Source organism: Rhyacophila brunnea, unplaced genomic scaffold (genome assembly GCF_057557595.1).
Source record: "Rhyacophila brunnea isolate RB1 unplaced genomic scaffold, BYU_Rbru_1.0 scaffold_7, whole genome shotgun sequence".
In the NCBI taxonomy this organism is placed as follows: domain Eukaryota; kingdom Metazoa; phylum Arthropoda; class Insecta; order Trichoptera; family Rhyacophilidae; genus Rhyacophila; species Rhyacophila brunnea.
Window position 1 is genome coordinate 12,113,908 of NW_028233339.1, and position 27,702 is coordinate 12,141,609.

The 27,702-nt window shown below is 32.8% G+C and overlaps 2 protein-coding genes across 2 annotated transcripts; one reads left to right on the forward strand and one right to left on the reverse strand.

Annotated features, from left to right (window-relative positions):
* The first annotated feature begins 713 nt into the window (after nt 1–713).
* On the forward strand, nt 714–18,156 carry LOC147064493 (uncharacterized). The gene is made up of 3 exons (XM_085957607.1): nt 714–755; nt 15,561–15,686; nt 15,792–18,156. The coding sequence occupies exons 1-3, from the start codon at nt 714–716 to the stop codon at nt 18,021–18,023; spliced, it is 2,400 nt and encodes a 799-aa protein (XP_085813733.1). The 3' UTR covers nt 18,024–18,156.
* Nucleotides 18,157–18,237: 81 nt separating this feature from the next.
* On the reverse strand, nt 18,238–26,283 carry LOC147064494 (salivary endonuclease-like). Its single transcript, XM_085958319.1, has 4 exons — nt 26,158–26,283; nt 21,185–21,900; nt 20,465–20,656; nt 18,238–18,759 (listed from the first exon to the last, which is right to left on the reverse strand). Exons 1-4 carry the CDS (start codon nt 26,216–26,218, stop codon nt 18,487–18,489), a joined length of 1,242 nt encoding a protein of 413 aa, XP_085814445.1. The 5' UTR covers nt 26,219–26,283; the 3' UTR covers nt 18,238–18,486.
* Nucleotides 26,284–27,702: the final 1,419 nt, after the last annotated feature.

A 27,702-nucleotide genomic window follows, 5' to 3' on the forward strand; every position in this document is an offset into this window, starting at 1 on the left:
TTGTCCGGTGGTTGTTTATCCAGAACTAATCTTGCAATCAATTTTTAACTAACTTCCCGACTATCTATACATTTGAAACTTTTAGAATATATCAGAACACGATGCCAGTACATTCTTTTAATACTTTTAGCCATCTTTAAGTAGAATTGAATTCATTTTCAGTTAATTCTGTTTTGTATGAAAAGTTATTTAGGAAGAAGTCCGTAATCCAATCCACTATAATTGGTTGCCAAGGGGGTGGTCCTAGCAACTAAATTATGAATATAATATACGTGCGTTACTATGGAAATCAAAATGACATTTCAGTATTCTATATTTGTTTGTTTGTTGCAAAATAGCAAAAAAAATATTTGTTGACAATTGCCTTATTTGTCCTAAATTATTAATACTTAGAATTGTCAAGTTTATATGTATAATATGATTCAACAGAAAATTTAAAAACGTGGTAAATAAAAAGTTATTTTTATCTTGTAATTATTTCATTTAGGCATCTATTAATTCGTAATAAAAAAAACTTGTCATAAGTATAAACAAATATTTTTTAGAATGATCATACTGGACACGATCGAAAAGACTTTTCACAAAATAACCGAAACTATATAATTATTTCTGAGAGTTTTTTTATGTGGACTGTTTAGAAAATTTAGAAGATTACAATGACTACAATAGAAGGATGTCATACGAACTAGACGACTTTTCAGGATGTGATTAACATGGGTGACAGCGTTGCAGCACCGGGAATAGTGGAGGAGAATGTAAACCTTTTTATGTCTTGCAATTGATTTAAAGTTATTCTAATTCAATATTGATTTTATTTTGTTTTTTGTAGGAATATTCTATCCAGCGCTCGGAATGGAGCGGAACGCCCCGGAGCGCCGTTCCGGTTCGTGAATTCGTTGACAATTCCGTTCCGTCTCGTGGATTCTTCGAATCTACCGTTCCTTCTCGTGGAATCCTGATAGCGAGATGTCTCGTAAAATTCTCGAGCCTCATCAGAATATTTAATATAGCGTTCCGGTTCAGACTGTGTTGAAATTGAGGAATATGAATTGGTATATAAATATATTTAAAAAAAAAAAAAAAAATATTAAACAATGATTTTACTTGTTGACTACCCCTGATTTTTAATAATTCGTACATGTCGATAATAACAGGCAAATTTCTTAGAAATGCATCTAGGTATATTTTTTCCTAACAATGCATTTCTAGACAACCCATGCCTGATAATAAAAAATACAGTTTTTATTGAAGAAAGCACCCTTACATGACTGTATTGCTCTCTTCCGTTTTCTTTAAGACAATATGAGATAATAGTATATTATTCTATTCGTCAGTGCTATTCAACAAGTTTTTTTTGCTTGCAGACAAAATCACAAAATACATCATTTATTTAGGGTAGGTACCTACTACTAATATCGATAATAACGTTAAATTATTACGCACCTTTTTTTGATTTTCAATTAAAACACATGAAATATCTACATAGGTATTGTGAAAAATAATTCATTTGTTAATTAATGTTTTATGAATAAATAAATTACCTTTGTGTAGGTATCTACCAAGGCTTGGATTTTAGACACTTTGGTATGAACCACAGGGCTTAGCTGACTTGGGTAAGAGTGTAAATCGCGGGTTCCCAAACAGTTATGATTTTGAGTACATTAAATTTGTAATCAATACGGGAGTGGAAGTCACAATATTTTATGGAATGAAACGGGAGAGAAATGGATGGAAGAAACAAAACAATAACTGTCCGATTGACGATTGCGTAAAATATAGGATACAGGATAGCTAACTTTAGGTACTAGGTAGGCTTGACGCATTCATAGTTTTCACAATACATCATAAGACAATCGAGGCCGTTCATTAGTCGACCTGTTGATATTAGATGGTATGCAACCAACAAGGTGTCTTCCCATCGGTATGGAGCGATATACATCCAAGGAGGTTTAATAACGCTATTGTGCAAGTAAATTAAAATGTCTGTGGTCTCTGTACAATTTTTGCGTGTATGGGCATCTTCATCAGGGGGAACGAAAAAATTTAAACGTTCATAGTATTACCCATATCATGCTGAGCTAGGTACCTACTCTTATTTTTTATTTCGGTTTTAGTTCGGCAGAAATACTTCGCAGTGAAAAAATACTCGTAGGTAGGTACCTACCTAAACTCTTTACCTATCCTTCATGTTATACAGAAAATAAAGCTAATGGAAAAAATATATTGTTGAGGATATTAAAATAACCATAGTAATACGGTCCTTTGAAATAAATCATTAAATCAATATAGGTTGGTACCTACTTAGTTCATATTTTTTGTTTCACAAAACTTCTACGTAGCAAAGCTGTTTACTACTCAATAATAATACAATGAATCCTACCTATTGTGCATTGAAAAAAATATTGTGTGAAGATTTATTGCTTGAAGAGATTTTTTGTCTCAAAAAAAGGTTTTATAAACAATAACTAATAGCACATGTAATTTTTGATTTGAGGGCTTTGAAAGAATAAATTTTCTTACAAAATATTATTTTAAACAGCAATCCTCGACTAACAAGAGGTCGTGGTCGTGGTCGTTTACATCGTCGTAGTATTTATTTATAAAACCATAATAATTATAAAAAAGTACATACCCACCTAAATAAAGTACCTAGGTACTATAATAATTATCGTGTCTTGATTGTGAGTTTTTGTTGGTGTTTTGAATTATTGTTTGTCTTGTGATTGGAGAAACTTGTCGCATACTATGCAAACCACAAACATAGTGGTACTATGATAGTACTAAGGATTTTTATATAGGTACCTACTGTACAATAATAGCAGAGTACAAATGAGTAAAAATAACAAAACTGTGTAGGTATTGCCAAGTGGTAACGACGAAATCTTAGAACAATGTATTTTGAGTTGTTTCCCTATAGAAGTTGGGTATCGAATAGAATATACCTTACACTCCGGTGATTTGGGTAAGTGTCTAAACTCTATCTTATACCTAGTAACATAAAAAGCGAATATATATTATGTATTAGTTATTAATTTCATATACCTATTATCGCAAAGGTATTTTTTGTTATAATATATTCATAGAACAGATTCCTTATTACAGAGGTATTTGAGTCATCATAGGGAGATTTAAAATACTGTAGAAAAATTGACGCGGCATTTTATTTAGGAACATCACTGTGTGACGTGTTTTTTCTCACCCTCATATGCACCTATATATTATATAATACCAATGACATATTAAATAATACATAACATATAGATTGCATTGAGCAAATAATACATTGCGAAAACTCATGCGATAGATGTTGTCGAAATAAAAGAGGTAGCATACATTTTAATAAAATCATAGAGGAATCCAATGGGAATTTACTTACATAGTAATTAATAGTTTCAACAACATCAGAAACCTATTAGAATAAATTATCCCACATGCCCACATGGTGTAAATATTTGAATATTTTTTTCTAATATCTACAAGTCTGGGGTTGTTTAAAATTATGCATATTTAATAATGAATGCTACATTCGTAAAACTTGTGTATTCATTAAGTACTTAATTTTATTAAATTAATTCATTATGAACCATGCTCCTACTTTTTCGTACATGATGGATTTTGATTTGATTAAAAAATTGTTTAATCAAAATATTTCCAATTTAGGTACTAGCTTTAAATAAAGTAGCATGTAACTTGGTTTAACCAATGTACTTATCTTCTGTTTGAGACTTTCACGGTTGTTTATCATCGTAATTGATTTTTGGGTTTTCACCGTGTGTAATTCTTCATTCTTTGCTCGACGTTTCGGGCTTGTTGCAGAGGCCATTATCAAGAGATATTATATGATATCGAGGAAAGAAGGAAGAAGTACACGTGGTGAAAACCCAAAAATCAATAACGATAAGGTATCTTCACTCATGTTTCCATTTACACTTATTTAGATGTTTTTATTCAAACTACTGACGAAACAAATGGACAATTGTATTGGTTTGTCCATTATTTCATATATTTTTATGTTTCCTACTCCAATTAGATTCATATACTTACATTTAGGTATACATATTTGTATAATTATTATTATTATGAATGATGTATTTTTTAGTAAACGATTTCGTAAACTTATATTATGATATATTTTTTATGTTACAAACAACTGATTCGGGCGAAGGTGATGAGGAAAATGTTTTATAAAGTACATTATGTAAAACTAAGATATTTTTTTATATTACAGATATATCTAATATTGCACATTTTTGAAAAATTATTGAGCGTTCCTGTTCGTAAAATTTTCCATTTCGAGCACTGATTCTATCTCAATTAATAGTTGAAGCAGCAAAAATTGTGACAACATTACTCAAAAGACCGTCGAGTACCCACTCGGGTGCATTGGCTCATTTATACAATTATTATCAGTGCTGGCCCCAAACTTCTCACTAATTTTGAAGTTTTTTTTCAACAATCAACAAGATTAAAATTATATTATATTTAAACCATAGAATATAGATAATAACAACATTTATGATTTTTATATTATTAGTTTTCTTTAAATAATCTCATTGTAATAAATACGTTTCTAGGTTCGTTTTTTAAATAAATATGAAGATCATTTCTGATGCCATAATTCTATGATGACCCCACGATGGCCGAGCAGCAAACACGTTGACTTATAATTAGAGTTGGGTTTCGGTAATTTCCTGACGGGAATTCTCGAGAAATTTTTGAGATTTTCCATCTCGAATCTCGAGAATTGAAATTTTTAACATTTCGTGATATCCTGGATCTCGAGAATCTTTTCTCGGGATTCGGGATTTCTTTATTATCAAATATTAATTGAAAAAACGATTTTACACAAAACTTTCAAAGCCTGATCAGGGCATTTAACACAATTAAGCCAACGTCGACTCAAAATGAACGCAATATTTGCAACATCAGGGAATTTTGTGTCCCAAAAGCGTACGTGATTGTTAGACGCAGCGATTGACAGTCTGTGTTTTTTGAAATCCTATTTTAATAAGTAATGTTTTAAATTAAGTACATATTTTTGTTTTCTTGTTTGTCTTCTTACTCGTACATAAATAAAAAAAATCATATTTTTTTCGAATTTGTCTGTTTTTACACTGATTTTATGATTTTTACAGTTTTTTTTTTAAATTTTCCGATATCTCGAGAATTCTCGAGAAGTGTTTTCTGGAAATCTCGAATCTCGAAAATTCAAAATTTCATCATTTCGGGAAATCCCAAATCTTGAGATTGAGATTTTCTCGGGAAATACCCAACTCTACTTATAATCTCGTGGTTTCCAGGTTCGAATGCTAAGTCTGGTAAATATGTATACCTATTGTTTTTCAACGTTTGTTTGGAGTCAGAGTATGGATCTAATAGATCTCTGTGGAGGCTCGTATGATCTTCATAGGATCGGATATGGTTTAAAAAAAGTCTATGATAAATTAATGATGTGGAGTATTTTCTGAGATTATAATAATTTTTTAATTTATAAAACCAACCGCTTTCTTTGAATTACACTTGAGTTGACAAAAATATAACATATAAAATAATTAATCCTAAAATCTTGGATTTTCGACAATTTCAACGCCAGGGTTATGAGATAAAGAAATCGAGTGGAATCCCAGGATTGAAAACCATTGTATACCGATGCATCGATTGAAAATACGTGCAAGACATTCGCCTTGTACACTGGGTACTTGAAAGCTGGTTTTGACACCCCATGATAAAAAATAAATAAAAACTATAAAGACTAACTACTACTAACTGTGCATAGTTAAAATATGTTTATCTCTTTCTTAGAATCACATCCTAAGCCAAAAATAATTATGATGTCAGTGCTAACACATAATATCAATGGTTTATTTGTGTATAAGTACCTATCTGTTTGAGAGTTACGTTATAGGTTCCTTTAATACGTGTTGTTTGGGTAATATCTTATACAGATTGTGTGAGGAACACGCACACTTTTAATATTTCGGTATAATTTAATAAATTTATGACTGGTTTGAACTGTTTTGAGACCCCTTTGAAATCATCTGACGAATCGATTGTGTCATCTCATTTTATTATGTTTTGGCCGACGCGTCACGAGCGATACAATGATATGCTTGGTAAGCAATATCACATGACTGAAGCGGGGGCGAGGAAATAAAGACGTTATGTACTTATGTGAAAGATAGGGGTGGATATTTATGGTTACATGTAGATTGTACGTAAAACATTTCACCGTGTTATAGTTCACCGTGAGCTTTCTATCGGAAAGAGATGAGCGTATACTATACGGTCTCCAACTTTATTAGATTCAATTAATACGAATGTTAATTCAATCTTTTTAGCTGATTTTGGCAAAATTCATGAATTCAAGAATGAAAACCTAACCTAACTTAACAAATAGTCCAGTATATCGGCTATTTTCAAAATGTGTTTGCTGCTGACTTGCCGATAATAACCGTGTTTTATTTAGACATGAATGTTATGTCAGTACTATAGGACACCAACGAGGTTGAAAGGTCTTTAATATACGGCCATATATTTCCGATACAACATGTCACGGTGGAGTGTGATACGGCAAACTGCATACGTCCAAGTTTCCGAACACATGGATATATAATTCTCCAAATGTCACTAGTGTCAGCCCAAAATATAAAAGTCATACTGTAGTAAAGTATGATGTTATGGCGGTTTTGCAATACAACAGTAAATACATTTAATTTACACCTGTTAGAATTACCCATCTAATTCTACGATTTATCATTTCTCCGTCACTGTCCAAATCTGTGATACGGTTCGTTACAGCACTCGGTCCATTGGTTTACCTCTTTCACCGAATGTACCAGCAACAGACAATACTGAAGCAAAAAAAAATAGTTACAAAACCCGACTATAAAACGTTTTGCTACCGGTTATTTGCAGTTACTTTCTTGAAAGTGTTCCGAAGGACAACATTGTGTAGTGAAATCAGTTGTGACGTCATCCGGGATTAGTCCCAGTTTACCCCAAAGATGAATACCTATAAAGGCATCAGTTTTATGGTAGGGACATATCTACAATACAATTAAAGAGAACAACTAACAATCACCTACTTTAATAATTTGGAGTAAACCTGAAACAAAAGAGCATTTTAAAAACGTGAACGTCTTTCTGTCAGAATCTATGCTCAATAAAACTTTACTCCATATGGATGTTTCTATCTAGTGTCTTAAAATATCGAGAGCGTAAAACAAACATTTTGACGAAAATAAGTTATTTGTAAGGTTAATTAAATTGATTAGAATCCCACCCTTATCATCCTAACAGTGCGTTAATACGATTTATTCCATAACGAAGTTACAATTATATTGGTAGGGTAATTAGTGAATGACTCTAAAGCTCTACTGACTGACCAATATGTTCAAATGGCCAACATCCATTTCTCGTAAAACAAAAATCTTTTAATCCAACCACTCTGTGAATGCCCATATCTTCTTAGCATCGAACATGGTTTTAAAAAAAAGTTAGTGAAAATATATTAGTATGACGAAACCAAAAAGAATATTATTTAATTTTTCTCTCATGTAAAGTCAAATAAAGTTGCCTTAGTAGTCTCGATACAATAGTTACTTATTAATTAATTACATGTTCAGAATATAAATTTTAAAAATAAAACGTGATAATCAGTTTGTCCCAGGTTTACTCCAATATTTTCACAATTAATAATAACTATATAATATCGTCATTCCACCTCTAACTTGTTCTTAATTTTTAAATAATAATTGAGTTTGAAGATTGAATGTAATTATGGTATCCAATGGAGTAGACTCAAACTTAAAAAAAGACGTTCTATAACATACGTCAATACCTACTGAAGGAAACCCATAACTGTACACATCTCTAATGATTGAAGTCATTTTCTACGTATAACAAGTTAGAAACGGGATGTCGACTTTTAATTCTCCATATAAGCAACCCAATGTTTATATCGGCTGACTCATGTGAAGGTTTATGGTTTCTTTAATAGCATTAACTTACTGTCAATTCTTAGTAGAAAGACTTTCTATTAATTAAAATAAAATACAATAATGTGTAAGTACCTAGTACCTACTTATTCCACATTTATTTGGTTTAATATTTATTAATAGTAGGTTCGTAGTATATGGGCACCAGCCATCAGCTCACAATCTCCCATTGTAGTTAAGGCCTTCTGCACATGGCGCGTTTTGACTCGCCCGCATTCCAGGTACATGCGACCTCATTGAGCCCTCCGCAAGTATTCGCGCCGTGACGACTGTCGCGCGCGGTCGAGGTAGGTGTCCACATGCACTCGCGGCGAGACACGCCCCATGTCGACAAGGCCTTATTCAACATTTATTGATAAAATAATACTAAATTATGTGGAATATATTCTACATAATATTGTGTTTTAATTAAATTGATATAAATTTGTTAATGGATTATCAGTATCTACGTGGTAGGTATTACACATTTAATTTGATCAATCCCTATTCGCTCTGGAATCAACACACTGAAAATTTGAACCCAACCGCGGCATGACTCCGCGATTTACAGGGTTAAGAGCACACCATCTCTCTCGTCAATCGTGATAATATTATTAATTGAACCCTTGGAATACCGATCAGCGCATCTATTCTACACACAATACTGCTTTCGGCGGCTATCTAGGGTAGGAAAGTATCCAAGTATTAGCATTTATTGTAACAATTACAATAAGTTAGTTGTAATTGTTACAATAAGTGCTATGTTTTAACAGCACCTCTCTTGGCTGTGATAAAGTTTAAAGCAAGATAGACAGTTTTGACAGTTCGGACGGTTAACTTATTGTAATTGTTACAATAAGTGCTAATATTTCGATACTTTCCTACCCTAGATAGCTGCCATAGATGCCGAAAGCAGTCTTGTGTATAGGATAGATGCGCAAGAGCCGAGTTACTGTTCTAAGGTGTACACTTAATAGAGAAAGATTTATAGTTAAAGTAAACTTGTGGAATCTATAGTATTAATAATAATTTGTTTCTCATAATCAAATCTGGTTCAATGATTAGATCGGTTACATCCTATTGCGTAGTCACAGCTAGCTATTAATTTTTAAACGCGAATAATTTGTTATGTAATTGTTTTGTGTTGCGGCTACGGTAAATTGTTGTCCCCTTATAATAAATATAGTCTTAACTCATAACTTTCTCAAGACGGATTTAAGGCTGAGAGGTTTTGTTTTTTATAGTTTTGCAATACTATTTACCAAAAATACCACAATTTATAGTAGATATGTATCATTCTTTCACGGGTTAAAAATCGGTTTTAATTAATAATACTAGTTATCGATAGTGTCTTTTTCACGCGAAGATTTATTAATTGGATCGAGTAACACGTGACACAAGGAAAACGCATCGACCTTTCTAGCCTCTGCGCTACGATGGGCAGTGTTGTCAACCTAGGGTTTGGCTTGTTTTCTCATTTTTCAATAGACATCTTGCAAAATACGCATCTGGCGTATGGCGTTAAATCTAAGGTTTTTCGACACCGCTTAAAATTTTTCGCAAAAAATCTATAATAAATTCATCATGCAAGCCTCTTGTACCTTATAATATCAATAAACTAAAGGTAACATACGATATTTAAATGATGACCAAAATGTATACCTGATTATTTTTGGTTATATGCCTTTAGGTGTTTGTTAGTTGCGAGATTAATTATCTTTCAATATTGTTTATTCTTGTAAAACAGTGTTCAAAAATTATGACTTATTTTAATGAAGTAGGTGCTATACATTTAGACATTTTTTTTTTAAATTGAGTAGGTATAAGAAAATCTATCATTGTTTTCTGTCAGCTAGCTTATTTTCTTATCTTATTTGTGCCGCTAGATTTCAAAATCAGCCAAGTCCATAATGGAAGAATAGGAGAAAAACAGCTTTTTTGTTTTCTCAAGTACCTACATAGTAACAAGGGTGAAAGTTTATTTTATTTCGATTACTTATAGAATATTTAAAATTAATAGGTTCCACATTTCGATAATGCAAAAATGTTAGAAAGCAGTAGTTGTTCAACAATTCACAAAAAAATCAAAAATACATAAAGGTGGACTTGGCTGATTTTGAAATCTAGCGAGACATTTGGCAACACTGGTTGTGGGGGTGCACGAATGGGTATATTATAACTAGAAAAGTGTTCTACAAAATGAATGCATGAATTAAACACCCTCGAAAACGAAAATTTAGCCGCATTGTCATCCAATAGTATATAATATTGAGTAACAATGTCAGTGAAGATAATTTATGACCGATACAGTAACGCACGGCGTGGTGGAGTAGCATAATGTCTGCTTCTGCTACTGTAAATTGCGGGTCTGAATCCCACGTCTGGCAAATTAATTGTTGTCTATGTAAACAGGTTGAGCGAATTGCTTAAAACCACTTCGTGTCAAAAAAATCTGTTTAAAAAAACCCTTAATGTAAATTCCGTGTATGGCGTGAATGTGTTGATAAGTCTAAAAACATAAATTCTCAGGAATACTATTTGTGCGATTGGCTTTCTGTGGTAAATCAGATTATATGTTTTTAAATTTTAGTGAAATGTTTGTAAATTCTCAACAAACAACAAAAAACATTCCTGATTTACTACAGAAAGCCAAACGTACAGCTGCCCTGAGAAGTGATGTTTTTAGACTTATCAGCATATTCACGCCATACATAAAATTATTTAACGTGATTTATTCATAAAAACTTTACACGAGCATACGATATTATTTATTGAGAACGAAAGCTCCCGAAAGCTTTTCGGAGTAGCTTTGCGAGCCTAGATAGTTTCAACAACCTTGACCTAATTACCTTGTTGACTCATATATATTATGACGTATCTAAATATGTTGATGAAACACTTAAATGTCATGTATTACATTAGATAATGACCACATGACATGTATTATATAAGAAACATGTATGATTTTTCCATTTAGATACCTATGTTTTATTTCAATAAACCATCGAATGTATTATTAAAATTCTAATAAAAGAACGTGTATTTCCGTCATGTAATAAAATATGTATTTAGTAGTAAAAATTACTGATATCCAATGCATTTTCAACCAAGGGTAAATAACACTATACCTACTAATAACGAAAATTTTATGTGGCTCACTCTGGAAGTGGAGTGTTAAATCTCATATTTTTATTATGTGGTAAAACCATTGATTCACTATATGTACATAGGATAGGCATTTAGCTAAATTCACTTAGATTTGATGCGTACACATTTTCTGATAGCTCGCAAAGCATTCGGAGCCATTCATTGGTCGGCGTATAACGTATTAAACGGTATGCAGCCAATGGGTCATCGCCTGATTAGTATAGAGTGGTTTTCAACCAATAAAATTTTATATCGCGTTTTCCAAAACTGAAGGGTACAATTTTCGTTTGTTATAAGTTTGTAAAAATCTAACCTTCAGCAAATAAAAAAAATATACTCATTTTAGGATATCACGAAAACTTGTATTCTAAACTAAACATATTTTTAACAAACTTATATATATATATATATTGGCTATTTTATTTTTATACAACTTACATTTAGTTAAAGGTATTTTACGTATATCTTTACTATTTGTAAATTATAACTAATAACTGAAGTAACTTTTCCAAAGAGTCATCTGTTTCGTCAAGTTTTGCTTAAAATTCGCTGTGACCAAAATTATATAATATATTATATTATTATATAACTTTATATAAGATATTTTAAAAATAATGTGACTAAGATGTGTATCAGTTTATTTTATGGTGCTTGGAAGATAATACCTTTGTATTGTTAATCAGCGAAAAACGAGAAAATCACCGGTTATAGCAATCATTAGGAACAAACTTTAGGCAAACTAGAAAGACAAAAAATGCGATGTTCTTTTCTGCATGGTAATTTAATTATTTATTTTCACACGTCGTCACCACACATGTAAGTGAAAAGCTCGCAAAAGTGTGTAGTGTTAGTCTTTATTCAGTATGCATTGCTATATTTTGATCAATCAGCACAAGTCTTAGCTTTCGGAAATTGCACACTACCTTACAACAAAACAAATTAAAATTAAAAGACTTAAAGAGAAACCTTTATAATTTAAACATAATGCCATCAACAGTGACACTGGTTGAAAAAGCGTCGTATTTTAAAACAATAATTTTGTATTAGATCGATCTAAAAACGGTGACAAATTTCATTTTATTCGATTCTATATTATTTTTAAGAAATCAATAATAGAAATTAATAATTGAATCAAATGCAACGAATAAAAACGCAGTCAACCATGTCACACAGCTCTGCATTACGAAACATAAAATATAAATTGATGTCTATAATAATTTCGTCTAACAAATCGAAAGCGATTTATTTTTTTCTTTTGTATTGCTTCGGTGTTATTGACGAAGTAGTTTTAAATTCGTTGATAATAGATAAATAGATATTGCATGGACATTTTTTGTCTAGGTAATGAAAAATGGCGCGACTGATTGATTCATAACTAATATTACTTGTCGATAACGTGATGTCCATTAAGTGAGATCTTTTTCCATAACAATAACAACAATGTGACATTATTCTTCGAGATATTTCACATACTATGATACATTCTGTACTAAACTATTAAAATCAGACTACTCTTACCAGTGGCGCACCCAGGGGGGGGGGGGGCAAGGGGCGCTGGCACCCCCCAAAAATGAAAATTATTAGAATGATTTTAAACATTGAAATTGAAAGCCAATAAACTATACCTTTGGACTTAGACAAATAAAAACACGGCAAAAAATGATTTGTAATAATTCTCCAGTGCCCTTTTTAGAAAAATTTCTTAGATTTTAATTTCTAACACAAAAATTTCGAAACACTAATGTCAGGTTTTTTTAGAAAGCCAATCCCTAATGGAACTGTCAAAAAATTCTCGGTGTCCACCCGAATTCCGGAGTGGTGTAGGTCATGGCTGGGGAGGGCTGACAGAGCTCTAGTCTGGGGGCCCGGGCTGTGGGGGGCCCGGCGTGTTGGTTTGACCAGATAAGTGAGATAAACACAAATCATAAATTAGCTTTAATAGTAAAAAAGTCGCCTGCGGCGCTATTATACTTCATGGCCATGAACATTTTCAATTACTTATATAATTGTGCAATATATTTTTGGATTATTATATGTCAATACTCGACAGCTCCATTATTGAAGTAGATGTATTAAAAATCGCCAATAATTCACTGTATAAGTACCCTTAATTTGAACTAAAACACAATTTGAAAAACGTTAAAGTAGTGTTTCACACTGCCTTTAATCTTAGCGGTAGGTAGGGGGGGCCAAATATCCTAGCCTGAGGGCCCGCTTCAGGATGTGGGGACCATGGCGTAGGTACACCGAGTGCAATAGACAAAAGACCGATAAACGAGAAATTAGGCTGTGAAGAAGAAAAAGAGTCTATAGGACTAATTTACATTCTCCTCCTTGGGCCCCCCCCCCAATATTATATCCTGGGTGAGCCACTGACTCTTACGAACTTATTTTTATATTTCCGACATTTTCTATATTTTGAGTCAGTGGCATAGCAACCTCAACACAAGTGTTTGGAAAGCATCGGGTTCCATCCTGTCCCATTCAGAAAAGGGACCCTAAATATCAATTCGATATTTGAAGCCTCCCCCTCAATAATGATCTATGTTACATTTTGGTAGTTTTTTGACTTAATATGCAACAATGATCTACATCACATTGCTTCTGTTTTGGCATATGTATTTTTTTGATCTAGCAACATAAAGTCACTTGTTTCTGATCTGTTATATTGGCCTCCTGCAATAATGATCTATGCATCTGTCAAAATGGAGGATCACACGAGAGTTTTTCTTAAAGCCGCGTTGACACGGTCCAAGTACGATACAAGTACACTTGGACCGAGCGTCATCCACGCGCACTCGTTCGGGACATCTTCATACAAATTACTCCTATCCAAGCTACTTGGACCGCGTCCTAGTCATCCAAGCTAGCTTGGATAGGAATAATTAGTATGACGATGTCTCATACGAGTGCGCTCGGTCCAAGTAAACTTGGATCGTACTTGGTCGTGCCAACGCGGCTTAACCCAGCGGATGCAAAAAGTCTTCACAGCGAAATAATTCACATGGAATATTGGGAGAGGAATACAAAAAAGTGATTAAGGAATTCAGGAGAGGCCTTTTAATTATAAATAATTTATTCTCAACAAAATGGTTTTATTTGATTAAGTATCTCAAAATGGCCAAATGTAACATGAGAGAGGCTTCATTTTATGATCCCAGTTCTAACTTACCGTGAATAGAGTTGGGTTTCGGGAATTTCCCGACGGGAATTCTCGAGAAATTTTCGAGATTTTCCATCGCGAATCTCAAGAATTGAAATTTTTAACATTTCGGGAAATCCCGGATCTCGAGAAAAGACTCTCGAGATTCGGGAATTCTTTATTATTTTTTTTTAATTGAAAAAAATTAACAGAATTTGAGTGAGTATGTCACACAGCGTATGAAAAAAGTGGACAGAAAACACAAAACGTTGAAAGACTAATCGGGGCATTTAACACAGTCAATTAAGCCAACGTCGACTCAGAATTTTTGTGTCTCAAAAGCGTACACGATTGTCTGACGCAGCCATTGACAGTCTGTGTTTTATGAAATTCTATTTTAATAAGTAACGTTATCAATTATTTTTGTTTCATACTTCTATTTATTTGTCTTGAGGCACCTAGCGGAAAAAATACGAACTTTGCAATTTGAGACATTTTTTATTAATTTACAATTTAAAATATGTAGGTATCTGAAAACGTTAAAAAGGAAAATATTATTTTTATTTTAAGTCAAAAATAAACTTACAATTGTATTTTTTTTTTATAAAATGTGAATTTGTCAAAGGATCTCATCTTATTATTATATGTATTTCTTTATGGTCATATATTATTAAAATTTGGTTTATTAAGTTTTCTATCATTTTTGTCCAAGAGATTATTGACTAATTCATAGTTGTAATATTTTTTATATTTATTTTAAAAAACATTGATTTTTATAAAAATAAAAATGTGTATAACTTGAAATCCTTTTTATTTATATTAAATCGAGCATCAATATTGAGACCATACCTAAATGAGATTAGGTGCCTCTGGTAGGTAAAGGTATCGCTTTAATATATCAACTCATATCTCTAAACAAGTATTTGACGTTTAGAAAAATACACACCTTGCATGGTTTTGACATAGAGGCCCAATATATTGCCTAGGTATTGGTATTGAATGTTTCAATGTTTGATACCTACTGATATTACTATTTGATACATTAATATTATTATCTTCTTATGAATCTTGGCAGGCGGTCGTCGAAGTAGTAGTGGTGTGCTATTGTGGCATGGTACCACTGGGATATTTAAAAAATATTGTAAAATAAAAACATAGTATTTATTAAATAGTTATTTCTGGGGATGCTCCATATTGACAGCATCTATGATCCGCACACCACTGGTAATCTGCCCAATTTGATTAATGATATAAAGCCATCCATTTAATTAAGACTGTTTAATTATGATTTTTAGGTGACAATTCTTTGCCTGGCAAAGATTACTGTTTGCCAGCAATATGATGATGAAGGCTCGTACGGAGAAAGTTACTCAGCAGAAAATGAAGGAAGCGCAGAGAAAAGTGCAGAAGACAGCGGATTTGTAACACCATTAGATTTCTCACCACTCTTTGGAGGTGGTCAATTCGGTAATAAAAAAAATGTGATCAGTAATAAAAAATGGTATTTGTAAATTTAAACACAATAATATGTAGTTAACATTATCATCAAAAATCGCATTACAGGTCTCAGCGAAGCGGCATCCAATCCAGTCGCGGACGTTTTCCAAAAAGTTCCCAAAAAATATCAATCACTCTTCGATGTAGGCGGAGCTGAATCGCAATCAGTCTTGGGAACACAAGACTTCTTCCAAGGTCAAGCATCAGACAAAACCTTCTCACCTGAAAGTTTTGGATTCGTTCCTCAATTCAGCCAGGGTTCAGGGTTGGAACCGGTTCCTCAGCCAAACCGTTATCAGCAAAATACTGTGCAGATAGAACGTACCAAAGCAACTGCAAAATCATCTGCGTTGACTAGAGCTCCTCTTAATTTTGATATCAAAACAAAACACGAGAGGAATAATAATTACAAGAAAAATAATCATCCTGATTCTAGTTCAAGAGCAACTTCAGCATCTTACACTGATAAGTCTAAATCTGATGATGTATACGTTCCACCCACAGTTTCCGAATATAAAGTTATTCACCCCAGTGAGACAACTCGCGCTCTCAATTCAGATGAATATCTTGCTCCTTACAAGAAATATAGTTTCCAACCTCAAGATGCTCAAGCAGCAGTTCCTACATATCAACCTCTGACTGGAAATGCATATGCAGGGAGCTATCCCAGTTATGCACAATTATCTGGAATTGACCCCAAAATTTTCCGTTACAAAAGATATTCAGGTAACAGGAGGAAGCCCAAACAACGAAAAAATCAAGAAAGTCAAGATGAAGACTCCGGCTACAATTACAGTGGTGACTACAAATCGAGACCTAAACAGTTCGACGATAGCTCAAGCTATGACTCACCCGACTTCAGTGGCTATGGTGATAAAGCTGCGTTGAAGCAGTACGATTATGGATCAGATGAAGAATATGGTTCAGACGAGTATGACAGGATTAAGAGTCTATCAGAAAAACAGGCTGCTGACGTGAAGAAAAACCCCGAGAATTGCAAAAAAGTTCAAAAGGATTCCATGACATGCACGGTTTGCCAGAACCCCAAAAATGGAGGAAGTTATGAATCTTGCTCGTATGTTTCTGAACCGAAAAATAATAAATACGCGTACGTAAAGGAACAGAAATTCGACAGTGATGATGAGCCAGAAGGTGAGGGTGAAAGTTCAAGCGGGGAGGAATCGAAACAGTCTCCTGAAAAGTCCCAAAATTTGAAGTCAGTTTCTTCAACAGCCAGTGCCCCCATTAAACAACATTACGAAACTAAGCCTGTTCGAGGTGGAGCAAGATTCCAGCAAACCGTACACCATAGAAGACCACAAAGACAGCCTGAAGAAAAATTCGGCAACTATTATTCGGCCCCGACTCCAGCATCTAGGTCAGAAGCAAGACAACCTCAAAAATATGCTAAATATCAACAACAAGAAGACTCTGAGGAAGATGATGATGAAGACGATGATGAAGATGATGGCAAAGAGAAAGAGGACAAAGATGACGGTTACCAGTCGTCTATTCCCGGATTTTTCACTGATAATGAACCAAAGAAAAACGTTGAACATGTACTAGCCGAATTCGCTAAAAAAGATAGATCAGCTTGCAAAAAGGTCATCAAAAATGATATGACATGTTATCAGTGCACAGACAAAACCGGTTTGAAGCATGAAGAGTGCATGTTTGTTTCTGAGTCAGCTCCAGTAAGTAGTCATTTGGCATACAAGGAAGTTAAGGAATTCAATTCTAAGCCACAATCAAAGAAAGACCAATCAGAAGGTAGCGAGGAAGCTGAGAGCAAAGTTGTACCTACCTCCAACCCTGCCCCTATTGGAAAATTATTTGACGTCTCATCCACAGCTCTTCCCGACCAAAAGAGAAAACAGCCATTTAAGAAATACGCACTTCAAGATGATGTCTCGAAAAAGGGAACCGTGAGGCCGGGAGGTCTTTATTCAGGAGATAAAGCAGCCGGTCTTTATGTTGAAGCTCCAACAGTACCGAGTATTGTTAAGCGCAATACCAAAAACAATGTCCGTAGTACAAGACCGCCACCAGCTGACAAATATGATTCTCCGCCAGCTGCCAGTTCTAAATTAGACAATATTGCCAATCCCACAGAATTTGCCGGTAAAGAATCAAAAGGTGCATTCTGGGCAGACACTGTCCCTCAATACAGCCAACAATTAGGAGTTACTTTGCCAAAATTCATGTTGACTAAGTCTGAACACGAGACCAATTTTGATAAAGAACTGTCATCAGGGAAATAATTGTACCGTTGTAGAACTGTTTTGTAAATATGCTGATCTAACTATATATTCTTAGTAATTATTATTAATAAATATATTACTGTTGTTATCAAATTAGGCGTTAGATAGTTTTATAACATGGGAAGAATATAATAAAACCAAATGTCTGATAAATATTACACGTTTTAAATATACACTCTTATTTATGCTCCGCTGAACCATGAAAACAAATTAATTTAATTTCATCATTATGTATTTATTTTCCTAAAATAAAAGGTATTGTTTATTGACAAAAGTATTTATATAAACGGTATGAAAAGTTACTTTTTTTGATGAAGTCTCTTTAACCGTGTTTCAAATATTGTTTGATTTGTTATGTAGTTTTAAAGCGTTAAGAATAAATTGTTTTTTTTTTTCGATTCTGACTTTTATTTAACAATCACTTACATCTTTAAAATAAAGTAACAAAAAATGTAATGTTTTATTATCCACTTCTGGAGCTGTCATCTCTCAAAATACCTCCCGTGGCTCTTGGGAATGGGCTCTTTTTGAAGGCAAATCCAAATTCAAAGTTATTGAGGTCGCAGCAATATACATATCCATTGATGACAGTTTTACGGTCTAAGAAATTAAGCCAATTGACATTTCTGCAAATGTCTTCACATAATACAAGACTATCAATATCAGTCAATGATAGATGAGGATTGTTTATTTCAATAACGGCAACTCCTTTTTGAGATTGCTGATCAAACACAACCTGAAAACAGAAATACAACGATATCACTGAAATATCATTAATTAAAATAAAATAAAGCTTTTTCTTCATGTGTCACTTTTTTAATGCTGCAATTATTTTGGAGATATCTTTCATGAGTCTCGTGGTTGAGGAACGAGCCCGCAGTGTTGGGGGATGACCAGGAGGTGTAGATGGAGAGTCGTCAGGAGGAGAGATGAGAAGTCGAGATTTGGTGGTGGTTGCTCCGATGGATGCAGGAGCGAGTTTTATTTGCAGCATAAACAGTTGGTACAAGAGTATTTTACAACAGCGTTATGTTACAATACTTATGTTATTGTCCCGAGGTCCGACCTGCTGAGCATGAAACTGATTATTTTGTGTTAACGATTCTCTCAAGTTTATTAACCACAAGATCCTTCTCATCAAGGAATTCGAATCCCTATGATTTAAACTTGTATTATCAGATTAACGAGTCTGCACTTGACATTTCATGTTAAATAAAAGGTTTGGTTACTGCATATGAAAAAGTACCCATAACTGAAGGTACCTAAATGATAGAGCAACAGCATGGAAACAATTTGCAATTGGGTTAACAAGTTTATGTTGTGTAACAATTGAGTAAATTATTATTTCCTCAGTTTGAATATTAGTCATAATTGCCTAAGTAGACCCTCTCCAAAATCATTTCTGAATCATCAACGAAGATTTCTGCAACTATTCGCCATACTATGTGTCCACTGCAGCGCAATATTTCCAGTTGACTGAAATAAAATTGTTTGCTCAATCAAACTGCTGAGTTACTAATGAATATAGCCAAAGATAATGAATATTTTATTTAGCAATTCTATTACATAATGTGCTACGATACTGAAATATAACTAATAATACATACTGAAGTATCTTCAATCTTAATATTCTTAAGGTGTATTGCTTTGTGAACGGTCATAATAATAATAATTACAAGATAAAAAGAACTTTTTATATACAACGTTTTTAAATTTTCTGTTAAATTTGTACTTGATAGAAATACTGAATAAATATACTGAAATGTCAGTTTGACACTTCATATTGATTTCCATAGTAACGCACAAATATATAAATATTAATAATTTATTTGCTAGGACCCACTTACCAACCAATAATAGTTTTACTTTTTACGGATTTCTTCCTAAATAGCTTTTCATACAAAACAGAATTAACTGAAAATGAAATCAATTCTACTTAAAGATGGCTAAAAGTATTAAACAAATGCATTGACATCGTGTTCTGATATATTCTAAAAGTTTCAAATGTCTAGCTAGTCGGGAAGTTAGTTAAAAATCGATTGCAAGATTTGTACCGGACAAACAACCACTGGACAAATAAGAATACGAGCTAAGAAAAACGTTGTAAAATAGTGATAACAGCTTCTTCCGTTCCTTTTACTACATAACTAGACATGATAAAATAGTGTAACTTGGCTTTAATCATTTTATTATCACTGTTGAAAAGGTCTTCAAAGACAAAACTGGTTCTAATAATAAGAAAACTGTGAAAGAAGTATTAAAGCCATTCTTAATTAATCATAGACTCTATTTAAAGGTGAATATCTAAGGCCTACGCCATCATTTTTGGTCATACTATTTTAATTATACAGTAATCTAATTGTTATTTAAACTACTTATTATAGATGTCACTGTTCGAGTTGGACAAATTTATTATTACAAAAAGATTATGACAATTTTACCTTCCACATGTACAGTGGCACAGGAATAGCTTTATCTGAATCGCTGTTGTAATGGAGGTACATGTCTTTATAAGAGAAGCCCCACTTGGCAGCCAGAGTCATCTTTCGGTAAGTTCCGGTGTATACAGTCAGAGGTCGGTTCAAAGATACGGCCAGGTTCTTAACCCTATTTTCAACTTCCAGCCAGTTCAACTATAATAATAAAGGAAATAGGATTTTGTTACATTTATTTTATCAATTGGTAAAATTTCTCGCCTAATCAATTTTTGCAACAACATCTACGACTGACTATACAGCCTTATATTATAGAAATTATTACAAAAGAAATTCATAAATATTGTCATGACAACCTAACAGTTTAATTACCTACTAAAATTTCTCTGTGAATATTATTGTAATAAAAAAAATATTAATTAAGTACATGTACTTACATAAAATTTAATCAAATTGAAAGAAATACATAACATTTAAAAATTATCCGGCTCAAATATAGTTGAGGTGTCTCTGAATTTTATTTATTTTTTGAATCACCAAGAAAAGAAATGTTTAGCAAGCCAAAAACATTTTAATTTTTTCTCTACAAAACAGATGGCAGTGTTCATGTTTGTTATAAATTAAAAAAAAAATATTATTGATTGATAACAATCTATCTAAATCTGATAAAGAATTTATCTATGGATGAGTAAGATTATAATAAATTTAAATCTTGAAGAATCTTACCCTATTACACGTGCTCCATTGAGGAACTGTATTCAGATAATTTGCAGTGGCCGCTTGTTCAGGTCCAAAGATCATATCATTATTAGAAACCAACTTTCCTTTTTCCAACCCACATCTGTTACCATCGAAGAAGTTCTTATTCAAGATCTTTTTGAACGTATCCACTTGAGTATTATAAGTGTAAACAGAATCTAAATTAACGTTGTTGTACTGTACATCATTCGAAGCCCATTGCTGTTCCCTCGTAGTGGTAGCGGCTTTACCAATAGTCGGTGGCACTTTTACTTCAGTGTATAAAGTCAGCTTCTCTTTTGTATTAAAACAAACTTCATACTCAGTAACAAAATCATTAGCAACTTGATATCCAACTTTGATGAGCTCAGTATCTTTTCCAAGACATTGTTGATTGGTTTTCAAGTCAACGGTTTCGACAGGAGTATTACACTGCAAATCGCTGAACGGATAAGATTTCGAATTGACTTCGAAGTTCTTTCCGCTGAGGCATTTTGCTGTGACGACATTTGATCCGGGCACTTTGGAGAAGGTATTTTGTTTTGAAGGATTCCTGGAAACGCAAGCCAATCGTATATGCTCATCTCGGTCGATGACTAATGATCCTTTGGGTGAATCTTTAAGCGATAGCCATGTTGGGCTATTCAGTGACAGCAACAGTGGATGGTTGGCCGTTAAATCTTCTTTTATATTTAAGTTGCAATCTGTAATGAAGTTTTAATTAAATTAAAGTCTTAAATTTCACTTATAAACTCTAAGAAACATTACTACGTATACAAATAAATATTATAGCTGACAATGTAACCACGGCAATGGTAAGTATAATCAACTATCTTAATGAGTGATTAAGTCAGAAAATGTCTTGAATAAGAAAAAATGTATATTTTTTCATATAATACTTATTCAGTGAAATAAAAAAATAAGCTAGATAAATATTAATTACAAAACAGTATTGTGAGAATAATTGTATTTCTCAATTGAATAAGAAAATAATCATCAGTCTAGATTAGCGACTCCCAAAGTGGGCGATATCGCTCCAGTGAATCTAAATAATGGGACGGCGGAGAAGAAGCAGAAGAAAATTTCGAAAAACTATTCGTGCACGTTTCATGTGTTTTATAAATTACAGTTAATTCGTGGTGATTTCTATATTTTCCAAATGAACACACAAAATTATAACTTTGATATTATATTATAATGTTTGAGACTTTCATGATTGTTTTTTATCGTAATAAATTCTTGGGTTTCCACCGCGTGTACTACTTCTTTCTTTCCTAGACGTTTCGGGCTCGTTGCAGACGCCATTATCAAGATATATGTGTTATGATGAAATGTAATGTGGGTGTATGAATGCAAACGTCGCTCTAAGAATGCCAAAAGGAATCTGATTAGCTAAGAGTAAACGTTGCTCAGAGTAATGTGTCACTCGTTACGACCAGAGATACCGGATCGAATATTGAATTTTGCTGACAGTGCTGGAAGCCATGACATTTTTAACTGTAACCCATCATCCATATTGATATTTTCAGGGTCATAACACATATATCTTGATAATGGCCTCTGCAACGAGGCCGTAACGTTGAGGAAAGAAGGAAGTAAAACACGCGGTGGAAACCCAAGAATATATTACGACATTGATATTATGTTTTATTTATTAAGTTATACCAATATGTGGTGGAAGGTGAGTGTGTCGCGTGTTGTCATATTTTATCCAATACTATAAATAGGCAACATATATGAAATCTATTTTAGTTTGTTTCTGAATTTTATGACAAGTAGTTAACAATACGTCGCTGTAGGATTGGTTTCCTGAATAGACCAAATAATGTTCAGGAGACGAAAAACAAATTTCATAATCCTATATCTAAATACATGGAGATATTTAAATTGTTATTTTTACAGCATATGAATGATGTATTCATTACCATTACAAAGTAATTTAAAGAAAGGGATGGTTCTAGTCCAATTAGACACAAAAAAAAATCTGCATTAAAAGGTCGATTTCGACAAAAGCGGATATTCGGGAAACCAATCCTATAGCGACGAATAGTGCAAGTGCAATCAGTATATTTATAAACTTAATTACCATAGGTTTTTTACGGATTACGGATCATAGATAAAGCAAATTGTAGACATTATGTTGTTTCAATAAAATTCGACGATGCTTTACGAGCCAGCTTGAATGGTTCCAAAAATGATATTGCCTATTTGACAAACTTGCTTAGCAAATTTATTTAAATAAATAAAAGTTATGTAAAATATTATAATCAAATCTTCGTCACATTTTTATATTATTAATAAATTTTAAAACTGGCTGAATTCTCCTTGACCTAGATTTTGTTTGTATAGAAGAAGTTTTGACACAGACGCAGAAATTATTGTTTTTGTTTTAATTAAATTCAGCTCATCTTCTTGTAGTTGTATATTCGATTCATTCAACAATTCATTCCAATTTTAAAATCTCTCACTTCAAATAATATAACTTAAAAGGTAAGTAAACAAATGTTGGATGAACTATAATACCTAGATAAGCCTCCTTAAAACGAAAAACGTTGAAACAAATGTTGAAATTCGATTTTCTCAAAACATACAAAACTGGATATACAATAATATATTTGCACTAAAGGCATTGATATATTGTCAGCACTTGGAGGCACTCCATACCAGGGGGATGAAAGTTCCATACAGTGAACGTGACCACCTAATACTCAGTTTTCAGAATAGATGGTAGCACGGTCACACACGAAGTCGCATGATACAAGGCCATTTCAATGACCAATCAGAGCTCACCCATGGTCCAGCCAATCAACATTCGAGCTTTCGATCAGTCTTTTCAAATTTCATGTCAATTCTACATGATATTTTCAAAACAAAAGCAGTCGTCCAAGTGTCAAGTGTCAGAATAATATTGCTGTTCGGCGTTTATAAACCATATTGATAAAAGGTTTTGCAATCCGATAGCTGATAAAATAAGTTAATGGGTAAGTCTACTTTTATTATATTATGTTTATAGGTATATACAATTGTATGCCCCTTGAAATTTCTTTGCAGTCGTGGTATCGAAATAATGATAGTACCTTCCTATTGTAATTTTCACGTTTGTAAATCTACCAAGGCAAACATAAAAAATAGGTAGGTATATAAAGAAGATTATGTTTGAGTAAATTACGTACCTACCTATATAAAATGTCTATATTATATTTGCGCATTCTTACAAAAGTGTAAATGGCGACCATTGTCATTTTATATTTTGAGATTAAGTAGATTTTAAAATTATTGTTTCAGAATATACATCAATATGTTGTTGATCGTCAAGCGATGAAAATTTATAAAGAAATCTTCAAGCTACACAATATATGAAATAATTAATGAAGTCATCAATCTGACAGGAAGTGCTGACAAATAATTTCCATGGTGGGAGTGCATTACTATTATTATTATTACATAATTATGTCCTCATAAATTTATATTGTTACTCATAATTTGTCAATATGATTATCATTGCAATAAAGTGTACCTATCTGAATTGAAATATCGACTTTTATTCATTTTTGTCACAATTTCGTTTTTATAATTATAAATACTTTTTTGGGTTCGGATCTATGGTTCTGTCATAGCCAAAACTTCTAGTCACGCCAATAGATGGTGCCAATTAAAGGGGGCATCTTCTTGTATGGAACTTACGAATCTATATATATATATATATATATACGTCTGTTATCTATATGCTCCATACTGACTTCAATCAACGATTTCATGAAATTCTTAAAATGAACATTCCCACTTTGGTTTTGGATCCCTTCAAGTACAAACACAGAAGAATCTTTAAAATTACAAGAAGAACTTATAGAAATAGCAACAAATAAGGAATTGAAATTCAAATTCAATGTTGGCTATTAAACGTTCTTGCTGCTTCATCATATTGAGTGGAACGTGGGTTCAGCACTGTCACAACTCTGTTGACTAAAAAAAGAAACTGACTGCAAATAACAAATAGTGGTGATTTAAGAATGCTGTTGACATATCGGTATTATTTTATTGTTATTTATTAATTTTTATAATATATTGTTGATTTTAATAAATATTTTTTCAATACAGACAACATCTGATTTATAACACCATCTTCCTTTACTATGTATGTTTCATAGGTAAAAATATAGATACTTACATCAAGGAATATAAATTTGCCGTACCATCTTTCTGTTGAAGATAGATTTCTGGATAGAAAAGGGGTCAGTGGGCCAAATAAGTTTGGTATCTATTGATCTATTGATTGATGGGAATCTATTGGGAATGGATTGATATAGCTAGATTCTAGACACTAGATCAATCCATTGATGGATGAAGGCCCCTCCAAGCTGATTCCATTTCTCTCAATCCTGTGTGTTGTGTTGCTATGTAACACTGCAAAATTTAACTATGTCGTCGATCTAGTATCTAGATCTACCTTTCGGATGCTCCTACCTCTTGGGTACTACATGATTAGATTTGTTCAGCAATTTTCTCTTCTTCGACCAATGTGCATGAGTACAATTTATATTCAAGGATTTATTTTCAATCTTCAGTAAGCTTTACAACTGAGTTGTCAATTTAACAATACAATTTTATTATCAGACACTATTTGAAAACCATCGTAACAGAGTTTTAATACATAAACGCCAGTTCAATTAATATTATAGTTTAATTTGAATGCCTACAGTAAAACATTGTCTTTTTACTTAGCAGCTTTACAGCAATTTTTAGATTCAAACAGTATGTACCTGAGTTAACAAATATTTTGTTCTGATACAGAATATACAAAAAGAATGCAAACCGTCTGGTATTACATGATATTGTATCACATCTACTATTCTAAATTAGTCGGGCATTATGCCATTGACCATTGACCTACCTACTCGAATAATTGACATTACCTAATGAATAATTACGATTATATTGATAATTTTATATAATTTACTTACTGGCATCGATGAATGCAATGTTGAAGAGAAAAACTACAAGAAATCTTAAGACAGCCCTCATTGTGAATGATTTTAATGGTAAATTTCAATCAAACAACACTCACGGAACTTGGCATTGATGCAACTAACCTACACAACACGTAAAATTCCCAAAGTCGGTGTTTGTTTTGCTTATTAATTTGACCTCTTCAATCTGACATTTGGTAGGTTATCTTTGAGGTGAAATAACCATAGATCATAATATTTACAAGACGGGACCACGTAATAGGCAGGGCCGTCGGGTCGAGTGGGCGTCGAGTCGACGACGCCGCACTGCGACGCCCGCTTTTGAAAATGGGCGCCAAATAATCACGCCATTAAATAATGATAATAAATCAAATTCTTTGTTAACTAATGATTCATCGAATCCATTCATTTTTTTTTAATACGCACATTTGTTTTGTAGTATATCTTTTTTGTTGCTAGCTTGTTATTGATAACAATCAACGGATAACCCAGAGATTATCATCAGAAGATGACAATCTTCAATGAATACTTTATTATTCATTACGTATAACGACGTATGCCATGATTTTAAGATTAAAAAAAACATTTTTTCTCAGTAATAGAAAGAGAAAATGATATTATTTCTTAGCAGTATATAAAGTTGGGCATCGTGTAAGGGTGCTACAGTATTATTAAAATCTTCAGGCAAAACAATATTTATTTTAAAAGTTAATTGAGTGTCACTGAAGTTTTTTCTGTGCTTTTTGGATAGTGGTGAGTTTTTGTTATAAATTCTGCAACCTATTGATCCATATCCCATATTCAATAATATAACTGTGTATTTTCTTAGTTAATTATGAAACTTCAACGATTAAGTTTTAGTACGATAAGGCATATTCCAAATTTGATTTTAACGGAAAGTAATAACAAATCACACATAAAATGAAGTACCTAGTGATGTTCAAAATTAACCATATTTAAAAAAGTGTAATTCTTCTAATTCAGTGTTAATTAATTTAGAAAATAATATTCGGATTGGTACAATAATACCCTGAAGCGGCTCATCAACTTCAATATTACAATAATATGTATGTATCTGTATCTACTTAGGATGCGAGCAATAATAACACTTAACTCGTAACAGTTACTGTGAATCGTCTTATCATATTCAATAATCAATAGCTATTAGAGGAAAATTAGTAAACATACTAAATATTCAGTGAAGTTCGATGTTATCGGTATTATAATGCCATGCAGGCAAAGGGTGGATGTAGGCTGTTAAGATCCGGCATAAATAGTGCACATTAAACTTTGCTGGTCAAACGTATTTGTTTTTATTGAACTAAGACTACAATTTACAGATAGTATTTGGTTAGTTTTAAAAATCATTTAATCCCTGGCTAACCAAACCGTAATAGTTTTGGTATATTTTGGGTGATGCGACAAAATTGTGCACACTTTTTCATTCATACTTATTTGTTTTCGTTTGATTAAGAATACATATTACACATATTGTTGGTTCATTTGCCTGCCTAAATCAAACTATAATAGAAAAAAATA

Coding starts and splice junctions, on each gene's coding strand:
- LOC147064493 (XM_085957607.1), top strand. CDS start 714: ATGGGTGACAGCGTTGCAGCACCGGGAATAGTGGAGGAGAAT. Junction 756..15,560: donor CGGGAATAGTGGAGGAGAAT/GTAAACCTTTTT, acceptor TATGATTTTTAG/GTGACAATTCTTTGCCTGGC. Junction 15,687..15,791: donor GTGCAGAAGACAGCGGATTT/GTAACACCATTA, acceptor TAAACACAATAA/TATGTAGTTAACATTATCAT.
- LOC147064494 (XM_085958319.1), bottom strand. CDS start 26,218: ATGAGGGCTGTCTTAAGATTTCTTGTAGTTTTTCTCTTCAACATTGCA. Junction 21,901..26,157: donor CATTGCATTCATCGATGCCA/GTAAGTAAATTA, acceptor ACTTCATTACAG/ATTGCAACTTAAATATAAAA. Junction 20,657..21,184: donor AATGGAGCACGTGTAATAGG/GTAAGATTCTTC, acceptor TTATTATTATAG/TTGAACTGGCTGGAAGTTGA.